The 14444-nt window shown below is 39.0% G+C and overlaps 1 protein-coding gene and 1 long non-coding RNA gene across 3 annotated transcripts in view; one reads left to right on the plus strand and one right to left on the minus strand.

Moving 5' to 3' along the window:
• The window catches only part of LOC143512335 (obscurin-like), a 28278-nt gene that overhangs the window by 2025 nt on the left and 11809 nt on the right, over positions 1–14444 (minus strand). For both annotated transcript variants that reach the window (XM_077002513.1, XM_077002514.1), the window contains 21 exons: positions 14056–14355; positions 12718–12993; positions 12237–12512; positions 11757–12032; positions 10965–11240; positions 10158–10433; positions 9491–9763; positions 8993–9268; positions 8428–8703; positions 8067–8336; positions 7683–7958; positions 7316–7585; positions 6500–6766; positions 5926–6195; positions 5204–5470; positions 3621–3887; positions 2401–2513; positions 2124–2277; positions 1449–1610; positions 1151–1255; positions 737–1003 (listed from right to left, as the gene is read on the minus strand). In XM_077002513.1, coding sequence (XP_076858628.1) covers positions 737–1003; positions 1151–1255; positions 1449–1610; positions 2124–2277; positions 2401–2513; positions 3621–3887; positions 5204–5470; positions 5926–6195; positions 6500–6766; positions 7316–7585; positions 7683–7958; positions 8067–8336; positions 8428–8703; positions 8993–9268; positions 9491–9763; positions 10158–10433; positions 10965–11240; positions 11757–12032; positions 12237–12512; positions 12718–12993; positions 14056–14355 — 5193 coding nt within the window. The remainder of the gene's footprint in view (positions 1–736; positions 1004–1150; positions 1256–1448; positions 1611–2123; positions 2278–2400; positions 2514–3620; positions 3888–5203; positions 5471–5925; positions 6196–6499; positions 6767–7315; positions 7586–7682; positions 7959–8066; positions 8337–8427; positions 8704–8992; positions 9269–9490; positions 9764–10157; positions 10434–10964; positions 11241–11756; positions 12033–12236; positions 12513–12717; positions 12994–14055; positions 14356–14444) is intronic.
• Positions 152–14444, plus strand: part of LOC143512338 (uncharacterized) — a 32272-nt gene continuing 17979 nt past the window's right edge. The window contains exon 1 of the long non-coding RNA XR_013130439.1: positions 152–206. This is a non-coding gene — a long non-coding RNA (uncharacterized LOC143512338). The remainder of the gene's footprint in view (positions 207–14444) is intronic.

The following is a 14444-nucleotide window of genomic DNA, read 5'->3' on the forward strand; positions in this document are numbered from 1 at the left end:
TTTCATAAAATTAATAATATATAAGTATAATTTGGGTGAAATTTAATGTAACAGTACATTAGCTTACTCAAGACCAGCCTACGTATCCACATAGCACAGTGACAGCAAAACACTTTCCTTGCGTTTGTTTCCTTATCAACGTTGTTATGGCCGCTAATCAGAACTTGGCTGACTGAGCGTTAATGGACGCAGACGCAGCTAGTCACGTAGGTCATTTATTACTTGACATTATTAACTAATGTTACCTAAATACAGTTCTAGCCAGGTAGGCAATTTACTACTTAAATCTTTAAAATTAAAAATTAAATATTAACTCATCCTGAATTGTTATTGTTGAACCTCACTCTTGTTAGCTTTCTCGCTAATAAAACTGCAAACAAGGGAAACCGGTTTATTGGGAAAACCCGTGAAAATTCGGATTATAGCTATATTTTATATAAAATGTTACCCTTTGCTGATATTTGACAGAATACTTGCTAGTCATGTTTAAGCAAATGACAATATTTCAATCTAAAGTTTATAATGCTCACACGTTGTTAGCTCTACGTTGTGAGGCAGCGGCATTTGATGTCAGAGTGATGTGAGTGGTGTTTGGAACAAAATGTTGGGGCAACATTTGCATAACTCGGGCAATATTACAAAATGACGCGGTTTGGATTCACTGACGACCGTTGTTCGACGTTGGGAAACAGTGTTGCCAGAACATTGCGACAAAAACGCCTGCCGGCCGTCTCACCTTCAACAGTGAGCCGTGCCGAGGACGTGTGCTCGCCCACTTGGACGCTGTAAGTTCCTTGGTCTTCTAGCGCCACCTGTTGGATAACGAGCTTGCGGTAGCAGCCCTCGCTACAGATCTCGAAGCGCTCCGAGGGCAAGATGACGGTGCTGCCGTTGTACCAGCGGATGCTACACCGCGGATTGGACACCGTGCAGTCCAGTATCACCCGGGTCTTCTCCAAAGCTGTTTTGTCTTGCAAAGGTTTCACTATGTTCACAGGAAGCTCTGAGAACATGTAAAAATATGGAGGCTAGACTACTCACACACCACTCTAACATAAATGAAAATGATTATAATGGGAAAATAGAGCTACATTTTAAATTAAATTAAATTAAAAGCATTAAATTATATAAGATCAAAATGCCTACTTACTCTTTACCTCCAGGTGAGCGATTGACTCAGTATTCTTTGTAACAAACTTGATCTCTCCTGAATCGTCTCCTTTAACATTGCACATCAGGAGGAAGTGTTTTGTTCCTGTGTGTTAGAATGGAGCATGGGTTAATGACAATCAAGTCAATCAAATTTAAGCTATAGTATAATATTAAATTATTTTGGCATATCATTCTGTTTAAAAAGCACACTGGTCAAATACAGGATAAAGGGGATATTTTTTAGATGATTTTGTTACATAATTTTGTGAAGGACTTCAGCAGAAGTACAAATGAACCTTCTTGACGGATCTTGATGGTGCTGGTGGGTTTGATTTTCTCTCCATTCTTGAACCACTCTCCAGGTGTGTTATCCAGAGATACTTCACACATAAAAACAGCATTCTGGTCCTCTTGAATCTCCAGATCTTCCAGGCTCTGCAACACTTCCAGCTCCCGCTCTGTCTCAGTAATACATGAAATAACTGTAGTGATTGCATAGCTATTATTATAGCACTTATTTGGTAGACCCTTTCATTTAAAACCACAAATCATGAATGTCCTACATTATTTCCTCTAACGCTGAAGATAGGATAGGAGAACATAGAGCTACATATTTGAAGGTTTCTCTAGGTTCAAAAGCCAGCTCCCAGAAGCTAGAACAAATGCAATGAAGTAAATAAAATGTTAAAATCACATAACACGTCTACAGTATTACTTCCATTGCACTGTTGTCAAAGTCAATAGTAATACAAAGTCTCAGATGAGTCTTTGCTCTAAAATTCTGGGCAAATGCAAAGTTAAGTAATGTTGTCTTTTTTCCTGCAGATGGCAGTGTTGTACTGAGAATTAGTATTAGTACACCACAGGTCCTGCTGAGTCACATATACACTCTCACATACACACTGAAGTTTATAGCAGTGAAATAGCTTTTATGACTGTAGCAGCGTTATTTCTGGAGTTCTTTTCATTACCGTAGATTTCCACAGAGCAGGAAGTAGCAGCATCTCCGGCATCACACACATATACACCTGAATCTCCAAGCTCACATTTCATAATCTGTAGGAAGCGTTTTCTCCCCATGGAGTATGTGCGATAGTCCTTCCCTGGTTTAAGATCTAGCCCATTCTAAGTCATAAAAAGAGTAATCATTAGAGCAAAAATGACCAATACAAGAAATGAATTGAAAAGTTTAATGCAAACAAAACGGGACACGGCTGAGTGAGAAGTTTGTTGTATGTTTGTTTTTACCTTTGTCCACTTTACATCCACATTATATCTGGACAGTTCACACTCGAGGGTAACTCCGGTGCCTTCTGGGAAACGACTATTTTCTAGCTTTTTCAGGATGGTAACTGGTGTTTCTAAAGAAATTGAGAGGGAAATGATTTTAGTTGGTTATGGTTAGCATTAGCATCAAGGTTCTCTGACGTTATATATCTTGTGCTGGTGATAACAGATTGGCATGTAGAGGAATATATGTCTTGATTTTGGGAAATACATTAACATATTTATGCTATACATACATACAGGACATCTTTGTCCTATATTGCCTTTAGGAGACTCAGCCCAGTTTCGTGATTAGAATGACCATATTAGAATCATATTGTTACTACTGGGTAAGTTGCTTAAAATGATTAAAAGTTTAAACACCCTGATCTAGTAGACAGGGCAGTGTAGACCTGTAGGGTCTAAGCAGAAAAAAAAACTTCTCACAGCAGATCAATTTTGCGGACATCCATTGCATTTCAGACTTTTCAAAGGAGAGACAGACATCTAGTCTGAGCTAGAGAAGTGTGTTGAATATAAAAGTGAATTGAATGTAACAATACTTTAATCTGCCGCTGAAAAGGTAGGCGTAGGAATCCTTTTGTTGCCGCAGAATCATGGAGCTATTGTCATCCTCACTGACAGCTCCCAGATTTGAAGAGATAAGCCTTATTGGGTGACTTGCCATATGCGAGATTCCCTTACACTATCACCTTATGCTTCTGAATGCTTGAAAAGTTTCAGTAGCTGTAGTGAGATCATGTGATCCGAGTCTTTTTATATGTGTAAGTTGACACGTAGAAGCCACTGCAAAAGCCATCAATCCATTCCATTGTTCTGCCCTCAGCGTCTGAAATTCGATAGCTTTAGAAACTTGCATCATGTTCCTATGTCCTGGTGCCTATACCCAGTACCACGATATGAGCCTTGTTACAGTGGCACATAGGTGAGCCAGTCCTTCATGCTAGTCATATTGTTCAGTATATGAGATTCAGTGGTTTTTCTTATGATTTGAAATGCTACATGAATAGTGCCTTCTTCATCAAAAATAGTTCAACTAGTTTGGGCATTCATTAAATGACTTGCGTCTTGCGGTGACGTTTATGAGCATCAGAGTCCATTTTGTGGACCTGACCTGGTTCAGGAATAGATTAGAATCATTGGTTTTTATTAGTTATAGTCCAGACGTTCCCCATATTTACCTTTAACGCTGAGTCTGGCAGAGGACCTTGTGTTAGCAGCAGAGAACACATAAGTCCCAGTGTCCTCCAGCGAGAGGTTGGATATGGTGAGGCTGTGCACGCGGCCCTTGACAGTCATACGCCAGTGGTTGTTGTTTTTGAGGCGGTTCCCGTCCTTCTGCCATACGCCCTCCACGTTGTTGTGGGACAGTTCCACCTCCAAGGATACGGTCTCGCGCTCAAATGTTTGGATCTCGGATAGCCCTTTCCTTACTTTTATTTTTCGTGCTGCGTATGTGAGAAACGGCAGTTACATTTTGAGAATTACAGTTGACAAAGTGAAAAGTTCATAGAAAATTTGCAGTGAGCACTGGAAAATAAAGATTTATGAATGGACCAATATAGCAGAGAGAGTGGGCGGTAGAAGGGCAGTTATTGGGTTTGTTGGCGTGGGTTTCTTGACCACCTAGTATTAATGCTACACAAAATCCTGCCTGTATTCAAGGGTTCCATGGCATGCCAACATTTTCTATTTCAAATCAACCTTTCTCCCATGAAAAACAGGGGTTTATTGGGGTGGTGATGCTACCTCATTTTGAATGCCATTATATACATTTAGCTGCAATAAAAAAATCCGAATTCATAAGGGGTGGTGATGAGTCAAAGCACACACTTCCCTGTAACACTTATTCATTTGTACAAGCAGCTAATTTTGTTGAGAAACACACATATAGGCTTCGTTCTGTTGGCTTTGCTATCATTGATATGTTAACTATATAGCACACACTCAGTTAACCATGTTTGTCCGATTTCTCTCAATTTGTAGCAGCATCAGATGCTCTATAGTGAAATAAGTCAGTGTATTTTTATATAATCAGTGATTATATAAAAGTTCTCGGTAGCATGCAGAAATGTAGATAGAGTGGTTTTGAAGTTTTGTCATTGGCAGACCCCAAGGAGTGTTTCAAAGATAACACCACATGCACACAAGAGTCATGATGAACATAAATAGAATCATAATGTAACCCATACTAGACACAGCGTAAGCAACAACAAACAACAGAACATCATTTATTTTACATGGCTTTTTAGCATGACACGAGATGCGTTGCCTTCCTCTGCCTTTCTTCCTGTGCTCGGCTGTAAAGCCATATTGTCTAGTGCTTTCCATATTGTCAAGTGTGTTACTTTTGATAGCATCTACATCTTTACAACAAAATAAAGGTTACAGCAAGGACACTTCTCCAGGTCTTAACTCTTATTTCGACATGCTTAACTGAATTGTGGTCGCTTGGATTTTGCATCAATACAGAACCCCCCCTGGGTATTAGGAGGGGGGTATTAGAAACCCCCCCCCCCCCCCCCCTGGGTATTAGGAGGGGGTATTAGACACCCCCCTGGGTATTAGGAGGTGATCTCTTGCACAGCTGTTCGTGAGCATCATGCAGTGGAACAAGTGTTATTTACTGAAGTGGCTGCCCATCTCTCATATTACTCTTGCTCAGTTAATTGAATTGAACAGCAGCACCAATGGGTGGCATCGCAGGCAACCAAGTAAACAAACAGCAACAACGGCGAGAGGGTCAGTGGCGTGCGGTACTCACGCTCCACACTGAGCTGGGCTTGGGTGCGGTCGTGGAGCGTTTCACAGGTGTAGGTCCCCCGGTCGGAGAGGGCGAGCTTGCGGACGGTGAGAGAGCGCTTCCGTCCGGTCTCTTTGAGTGCAAACTTGGGTCCGGGATGTATGACGACGCCTTGTTTCATCCACTGAACCTCCCCAGACTCCAGGCTCACCTCCACCTCGAGAGTGGCCTCCCCAAACTCCTCCGCTGTCACCGGTTCCATGCTCTTTGTAAACACCACCTGTGTCTCTGAAAACAGACATTTTGCTCCTTGTACACCATTGGTAGATGATGTTCTGAAAATTGCACATGTGCATATGTTTCTGCCCTAGTGGCACTCCTGTTCCTCCATGCTGTATGCAGTGGTAGTACCACTTGTCTCTGTCAATTACCAGTGGAATTCTAACTGGAGACGTCTATGCACAATCCACCACAGGCACCTTTTCCACAAGCATGTATGAAGAGGTCATTTATTTATCTACAATATTTAGCCACAGTATTAAAAACTCATCCAAATTCTAAACGAATACTGAAATTCTCTTTTCCACAACATTAATATAGAATTTGGCTGTTGCTTTTATATTAGAAAAATTGCAAAAAAAAAAAAAAAAAAACTTAGAAGACCATTAGAACGAGTTGAAGTTAGAGAGGGTACGTGATTCATTCAAAATAAAGTTGCGCAGAAATAACAGTAGATAACCCACCTTGGACCTGAAGGGCACCTTTGGAGATTGTGCCTTCAGCATCGACTGTCAGCTTGCAGCTGTCTGACACTTGGCAGTTGGCGATGTGCAACATGTGACACAGGCCATTACTTATGATGTTAAATCTCTCATTTGATGTAATAGGAACACCATTCATACGCCATATCAGCCTCACATCTTCTGGGGAGACTACACACTTGAATGTAGCATCTTCCCCTTCCATTACAGTCATGTTGTGCAACTCGGCAATGAATTCCACAACGCGAGGGTCTTAAGGTATAGCAGAAAAGATGATATAATAAATGACACAACCTTACTTGCTTAGATATTGATTTTAGTATAAGGAAAAGAAAGAGTACGCTTGAGTAAGAGTAAGTTTAATTCGTTTTGGAATAAAATGGACTAAAATTTTGTGTTAATGCTCATTGATAGTCTGTTAATGACATCATAGTTGTTATACTCATTATTATTGTTTTTCTTATTATTATTTTTATTACTGCCAGCAATAGTATTACTAGTAAGTACTATGTGTGTATGCGTCTCATCTGTCTTCGTCGTAAGTGAAATTACTTACTTTCAACTACCAGGTTTGCAGATGTTCTCTCGTCTTTAGATTCACAGGCGTATTCTCCCGCGTCATCGTCTGTTAAGTTGTGTATAGTGAGGCTTCTGTCTCGCCCGTCTGCCCTTATTGTGAAGTGTCGGTTAGGTGTGATATCGTGGTTGTTCTTTAGCCACTGAACATCTCCTTTGGACTTGTAGAGTTCACACTTGAGTACAACATCTTTGCCCTTGATTCCAACTATATTTTCCAATGGCTTGGAGAATTTCACTTTCATAGCTAATGAAAAAGCAGTTACTGATGTAAAAATATTGCATCATAAGAGCAGAGATCCAATATGTATTGCAGTTATAAGGTGTCAATTTTTCCCGTGTTTCATGTGGCTTCTGCATCACGCTGTTTTGTTTCTGTTTGATTTCTGTCTCCATCCTGTCTGGTGTTCTGATCTTGCCTTCATTTGTAGTCAAGGTCCTACACTATCACGTTGTCAGAAATAGTATTTGCTCATTTGAGCTTGTATCCTGCCTCTCCTTGTGTGACATTACACATTATGCTATGTATCATTGTCCATTTGCCATCAAATATGATCATGCAACATACTTAAACATAATTTTGTTTGCACATCTATCATAATTTAGATTGACCTGAATCATGATGGATCATACACATCATAATATATAGGTATATGGAATTGTTTAGTGTTCTTATGATTGCCACTTAATTATATTCATTTTTGTGTATTACGACTTTTTAAAAAGTAATCGCCAATGTTAAACCTAGATTACAAATAAGATGACGTTTAGTAGCACAATCCTATGTGTCACTTACCCTTGACATGGACACTGAATTGGGTCACATCTGTGTCCACATAACAGATATATTCTCCTGCATCTGATCTCTTAAGTGGGTTGATGGTGAGGTAGTGAGTTTGTCCGTCAGTTGTGGTATAAAAACGGTCTCCTCTAATTTCGTTGCCATGTTTCCGCCATTGCACAGGGGCATCGTCCCTGTTAACTGTAGCGCGTAATGTAACACTGTCTTCCTCGTAGGCTACAATGTTTGTACTCTCTTCCTTTTTGATGAATTTGAATGGTGCCTCTACGAAAGAGAGAAAGACATAGTTGGCAGGTAGTATGGGAAGTGTTTCTTATTATTTTGGGTTCATCTATTAGTGGATTTGTAGAGGTTGACTAACCTTGAACTTTCACCACTGTTACCATTTTGTCATGCATGGCATCACAGACATATTCTCCTGAGTCAGAGACCTGAAGATCTGAAAGCACTAATTTTCGTATTGTGCCAGTGCTTTCAATACTCATTCGTGAGTCTTCATGTAGCACCTGCCCATTCCAAAGCCACTGGACAAAGGCTTTTTCTTGAGACACCTCACACTCAAGGATCAGCTCATCCCCTGCAACCAACGTATAGTGTTCTGGATTCCCAGAGTTCCCTAGGATTGACACTGGCACCTCTGAGCACAAAATAAGAAATAGTGCTGTAGTTCACATCATTTACAGTGTTCATGTTTAGTGACCATGTTTCACCAGTGTGGCGTATGGTTGTAACTTGTTTTCTGTACCTTGCACTTTGATATTAAACACAATCTTGTCATCCTTTGCATCACATATGTACTGTCCTGAGTCCTTGATCTCAGCATTCAGGACAATCAGAGATCTGAATACCCCTTCTTCTTCAAGAGTGAAATGATCATTACTGACGATTCTCTCATTGTCTTTGTACCAGTGAACCACCCCATTCGCTCTGGAAAGTTCACATTTTAGCACAATAGCATCTGACGCTACAAAATGTTTGTCTGTATCATTTTTCCGCATAAATTTAAGTGGTGGATCTGCAAACAAAGAGATAAAAACCTTTTTACTGGGGACCTGAAAATGCTCAAAATGAAACAGTCCCCTGTCTCAATTTTAAAAGAAACATACCTAGTATTTTCAAGTAGAAATCCATTACATCGTCCTTAGCATCACAGGTGTATTGAGCCATATTCTCAAATGTTGCTGAATGAATTGTTAATTGTCGAATACTGCCTTCCTCAAATATGGTTATGTTACTGTTCTCCTCGACCTCCTCGCCATTTTTCTTCCAACTGACTTCAGCATTTGATCTTGAGACCTCGCAGTCAAGTACCACTGTGTCTCCAAAAAATTTTTCTATTTCATAGGCCATCTTCCTTGATCGAATAAATCGCACTGGTGGTTCTGTATAAAGAGAATATAAAAACAAGTAGAGTGGAGACTCTATGAAAGATTGCATGTCTACCAATCCAAGTGATACTCTGTGCTTACTCTGTGTGCATTCATACTTGTTTTCTATCATGTTACACTGTGGTATACTGCAGTTATATTGTGATTATGTAAGTGTTACTCAAAATAATGTTATATATCCTCAGTTTTCCAATAATCAGTGTTTTCAGGTTTATCTCAGTTTATATACAGTATAATGTATTTTTGAATTATACATTAAGCTTCTGGCAGTTTATTGGAGTACCTGCAATATTTACGAAGAATGTCACAGAGTCGTCAGTTGTATCACACACATATTCTGCAGAATCATGGACTGTCGTTTCTGGAATAATAAGTCTCCTGTAAACGCCATCAACTTCCAGGATTAAATTGTCATTCTCTTCCACCTCAAGCCCATCACGATACCAGCACACAGAAGCATTTGGTCTGGAAATCTCACAGCTCAGCACCATTCTCTCCGAAGTTTGCTGGCAAAGTTCCATTTGGGATTGACTTGGGGAGATGATGCGCACAGGGGGTTCTAGAGGAACACATGCCAAGAAGTCATTGCCCGATCTCCTCACAGATCTACTTTAACAAGCCATTCTGATTTTTATATAACCTATGACACATTGGTCAGCTATCATTCTGGTGAAATAGTGTGCTTCTGTTTTGACCCCATTCATGTATCACATTTCAGTCTTTTTCTTCCTTTGGTTGACTAAACTTTTCCATTGCAGTGTGTATAAGTATCTTAGTATACCTTTTATGATCAGATGGAAGAATTTCGAATCGTCAGCCGTGTCACAGACGTATTCTCCTGAGTCCTCAACTCTGCTGTGAAAAATCTTCAGTCTCCTGTAAGGTCCTTCTGACTTTAGCTTTATATTTTCACTTTCTTTCAGTTTCTGCCCGTCCTTGAACCAGGACACTTTTCCATTGGAGCGTGAAAGTTCACAGCTGAGGACGATTTCTTCAGGGACATGACGATCAAGGTGAACGTCTTCCTTAGGATAAACGATCATTAGTGGTGGCTCTGCGGAACAAAAACCATAGAAGATCTCAAAGTTCCCTTTTGGCTTTTCATGTTTCACAAGTGCTTGCTTATCAAACATCCCAGGAATAAAGCACAAGAAAACCCACCAGGTTTTAGGAGCTCAAACCTCCTCTTTTTACTCCTATACTAACTTTCATGTTTTTTATGCACTCATTGCACACATCATTTTGTTCATCTTTTTGTTTTCATTTTACAGTACGTTATTTATAGTTCATTGTGTATTTGTTTTTCTTTTATCTTTGTCTTTATTTGTATTTGCTACCTTTTTTCTTATTTCTGTTTATCCATTTCTTATCAATCTCTTTTTACATGTATATTGGAGCAAATTTTCAGATGCATATATATTCTATAAAAATTTGCATCGTTCACTGACCTCGTACATTAACCTTGAATATTAAGGCACTGTCTCCTGCACGGCAAGTATATGTTCCAGCATCAGACAGCTTAACGGATTGGATGATCAGTCTTCTTATAGTGTTTTCTGTCTCAGTTATGACGTTGTCAGTGGCCTGTATCTCAGCTCCATCCTTGTACCACTGTGCACTGGCATCCGACCTGGACACCTCACAGCAAAGGATGAGACTGTCGTCTTCCACAATGTTTCTGTGGAGCTCTTCTTCGGGGATATAGATAAATGTCACCGGAGGTGCTGCAGACAAATAGAAATGCACATAAGTTTTTTTTTGTTTGTGGATGAGACACCTTCCTAGCTGCATTATTTTCATATCATGCATTAAGTACTGATGATGATGATGATGATGATGAACGCTTGTGAAGCTGTGGAGAAATAGGTGCACTCTAAAAGCCAAAAGAAAGACAAAATTACACAGTTAATGGAAGCTGTGTGAGGATGAAGTGCGGTTAAGTACATAAAGAGTAGTCACATGACATGCTTAAACCTTTTCATGATTTCTTTCATGAAACAGAAAGCACCAAGATGTGTAGATGATGTGGCAAGATGTGGCAACTAGGAATAGCAAATGGTGCAGAAAAAATTGCAAATAGCTTTGTGCAACATCAAAAAATAATGGTCCTGTATTAGAAAAATGGTTAAGTAGCCCTTAGAAGCAGCAGAGTTGATCTCTCCGAAGGTACAGAGGGTTGCTTTCAAATGAAAATACAACACGGTGATCTATTTGTTAGTCATATAACAATCTTTCAGAGAGGTTTTGTATGTCACCTTTAATGTCCACATAAAATTCGCTGATATCATCAGCTGTATTACAACTGTAAAACCCGGAATGGGACAACTGGGCTGACTGGATAACCAGTGTCCTCGTGGTGTGCTCTGATAGGATGAAAACTCCACACTGAGGGAAGAGCTGTGTTCCATCTTTGTACCACTGGACCAGCGCTGTAGGGTCAGATATCTCACATTGGAGAATGAGAGAGGAGCCTGCTTCAAGCGACCTGTTCTTCTCAGTCTCAGGCACAGCTTTGAACATCACTGGTGGAGCTAGGAGTATTTTCATTCATTCAAAGAAATTCACGTAATTACCAAATGTGTAGACATTTTTTTTGCTCTGCCAATGCTTTTCAAATTAGTCCATGAACTGATGGGTCATCAAAAACCAACAAAAACAAAAAAAAGGGGTCTGTACCAATGCAATGCTTTACTGGCCGTGAGTTATGATGATGTTTCCGAAAACGTCTTGAACTTACCAAGTAAACCGAATGAGTGATTAAAAAAACCAAACAAAACAAAATGTTCAAATGCATTAGAACTCTGAATTAATAATTAAGAATAAAACATTTTTATTTTGAAAAAGTTTTTTAAATTTAAAATTTTTTAAAAATAATTGGTGATAATGGATTTGGTGCTGGTCCTTATTTAGATTTAGATTTTTACGTAATGTGGTTTTAAGTGCAACTTATGTTAAAGTTTGATAAGGACAAACAGCATTTAGTGGATGAAGCGTTATTTGACACATTTGTTAGTGTTTTTGAGGAAAGTGTGTAGGCTCAAAATCACCTGCAACATCCACCTTGAATGCAATCTGATCACCCCTAGCTTCACAGCTGTATACTCCCGAGTGTTTGAGCTCAGCTGACTGAATGCTCAGCGTCCTTATGGTGCCCTCTGATTGGATGTCAAGACTGGCCTCCTGAATTACTGGCACTCCATCTTTGAGCCAGATAACTTGAGCAGCTGAGTCAGAGATTTCACACTGAAGTATAATGGGGCAGCCTGTCTCAATGAACTTGTTCCTTGCAACCTCTGGAAGTGCTGAGAACCGTACGGGTGGAGCTATGAAAATGTTTTTAGAGAAAATGTCAGAAATTATTAAAAAGGTGTAAAATTTAAACATATGTAAGTGCTCAGTTAGTCCCAAGCACTGTGTTAGTCAAATGACAAGGAATAATTGTATAAATGTTGTATAATAATGTAATATAAATGTTTTAGTATGTAATAAAAGTTGAAGTGGGATTAGCAGAATGAATAAAAATTCACCTTGAACATCCACATTGAATGATACAGCATCGTCTGAATTGCCACACATGTAGTGTCCAGTGTCACAAAGCTTTGCTGACTGAACAATTAATTTCCTCTGATTTCCATCAGATTGGATGCTGAGTCCTTTTTGGGGGGATAGTTCTGTACCATCTTTATACCAACAGACTTGGACTCCAGGATCAGAAGTTTCACATTTCAGAATAATTGCTGAGCCTATTTCAACAGACAGGCTCCTCTCTACGTCTGACAACTGTTTGAACTGCAGTGGTAGTGCTATGAGGACGAGAGAGAGAGAAGATTGTTTCAATTAATCAATTAATGGACCAAAGATGAAGATAAAGGCCTCTATTTCTAAATCTCTTATTTAACATTACTTAATTTAAGGTATGCAAGCAAAGAAATGTAAATATATTTTTAAAGCATTAATTAGAAATGTACTAAGGTAAAGACTGAACTTATGTAGTGCTCTGAAAATCACCTTTGATTTCCACATTGAATACGATGGCATCGTTGTCTGTCTTGCAGTAGTATGTTCCACTGTCCGATAGCTCAGCTGACCGTACGGAAAGTTTTCGTACTGCACCCTCAGACAGAAGCACCACTTGAGTTGGGGGTCGCAGTTCGTTCCCATCCTTGTACCAGCTAACAAGGGCGGCGGCATCCGAGACCTCGCACTCCAGCTCGAAGGGTTCTCCGATTCCAGCACGTTTGTTCCTCTGAGTTTCAGCGGCTTCAGAGAACTTCACCGGTGGTGCTATGGGCATCATCGTAGAGATACATTTATTGAAACTGTTAGGTATGTCCTTTTAAAACAAGCATAATTATTTAAATGTACTGGTTCACTAGAAGGATTCTTAAGAGATGCAAAAAAGCATTGCTTAAATGATGATTTGTCAGATAAGAGATTATGGCACATTTGAATGCCTATAAGAATATACAGGCAAGTTAAACAATGTTCAGTAAAAGTGGAAAAACTTAGACATATAAAACACTCAGACAATAAATAAATAAAATAAATAAAAAATGAAAGCAAAGTAAGATTAGTAGCAAGAGTAAATGACTGAGACTAGTAAAAGACTAGTAAAAGACTAGTAAAAGCCACAAACATGTAACAGTAAAGACAAAAAGGCAACCAAATATGAAGACTAAATAACGTGTAACGGAAAAGATTTTTTTGTAGTTTAATAAATATTTTACCTTTACGTGTTGAGCAAGTGGACAATTTAAAAGGGTAAATACACTAATTATCATGCTATTATCTGGAAATGACATTGATATAAATTTTTAATAGTTGGTTCAGTAAATTAACATAATTAGTGTCTGGAGCTACTGTATGTGTGGTTAAAATTTTATTTGAGATTGTTTTTAAGATTGAGTTCCTACCACAAAAAGCTAGTAAAAAAACATTTTCAGCTTTAAAAACAAAAAAAATTGGTTGTAATGTTATGAGTTCTGTTAATATACATTGTCAAATGTTCAAAATCTATCATCTACGATCAACCTTTCATATAATTTCATATATAATTTTTTTTTCCTATCTAGTTTTCTTTTATTTAGTACTGCTATAGCTTTAATACACAAAAGAGATTCATTGGTATCTTAGTTCCAACATTAAATCCTACTTGAATCAATTAATTGGGTCAAGGACCCATCATGCTTGTCCTGATGAACCCAAGGTATTGTTAATCATCTAGAATTTTAGTTTATATCTATGCAAACAAAGTCAACACAATGACTATTAGTGACCATTGCATGATTGAAGGGGTTAGTATTGTAATCAGATGGGTTGAGCTGTCAAAGATGATTGAGGAATCACCTGGTGGATCCACAGTAAACTGGATACTGGTGTCCTTTGTGTCACACCGGGTGTCCTTTGTGTCACAACTGTATATTCCAGAGTCAGATATCTCAGCTGATTGTACAAGGACAAGAGCTCCCAAAGTTTCTTCTGATTGGCTGACAGTTTTTTGAAGACATTCCTCTCCTTCTTGGTGCGAGCTGATTGGAGTTGGAGGACTTAATAACTTGCTCTGAGGAACGTTTTGTGCATTTGCTTCATTTGATGTCATTGCATCCTTCCCAATCTCAGAGACTGTGGAACTTTCAGTTTGTGAATCTAAGGGAGTTTAATTTAGCATGTTTTAATGAAAGCAGTTCATTTTATTTGAATTGCTGAGTTTTAGGTCAAGTAATGTCACAAGTGAG

Source organism: Brachyhypopomus gauderio, chromosome 4, assembly GCF_052324685.1.
Source record: "Brachyhypopomus gauderio isolate BG-103 chromosome 4, BGAUD_0.2, whole genome shotgun sequence".
In the NCBI taxonomy this organism is placed as follows: domain Eukaryota; kingdom Metazoa; phylum Chordata; class Actinopteri; order Gymnotiformes; family Hypopomidae; genus Brachyhypopomus; species Brachyhypopomus gauderio.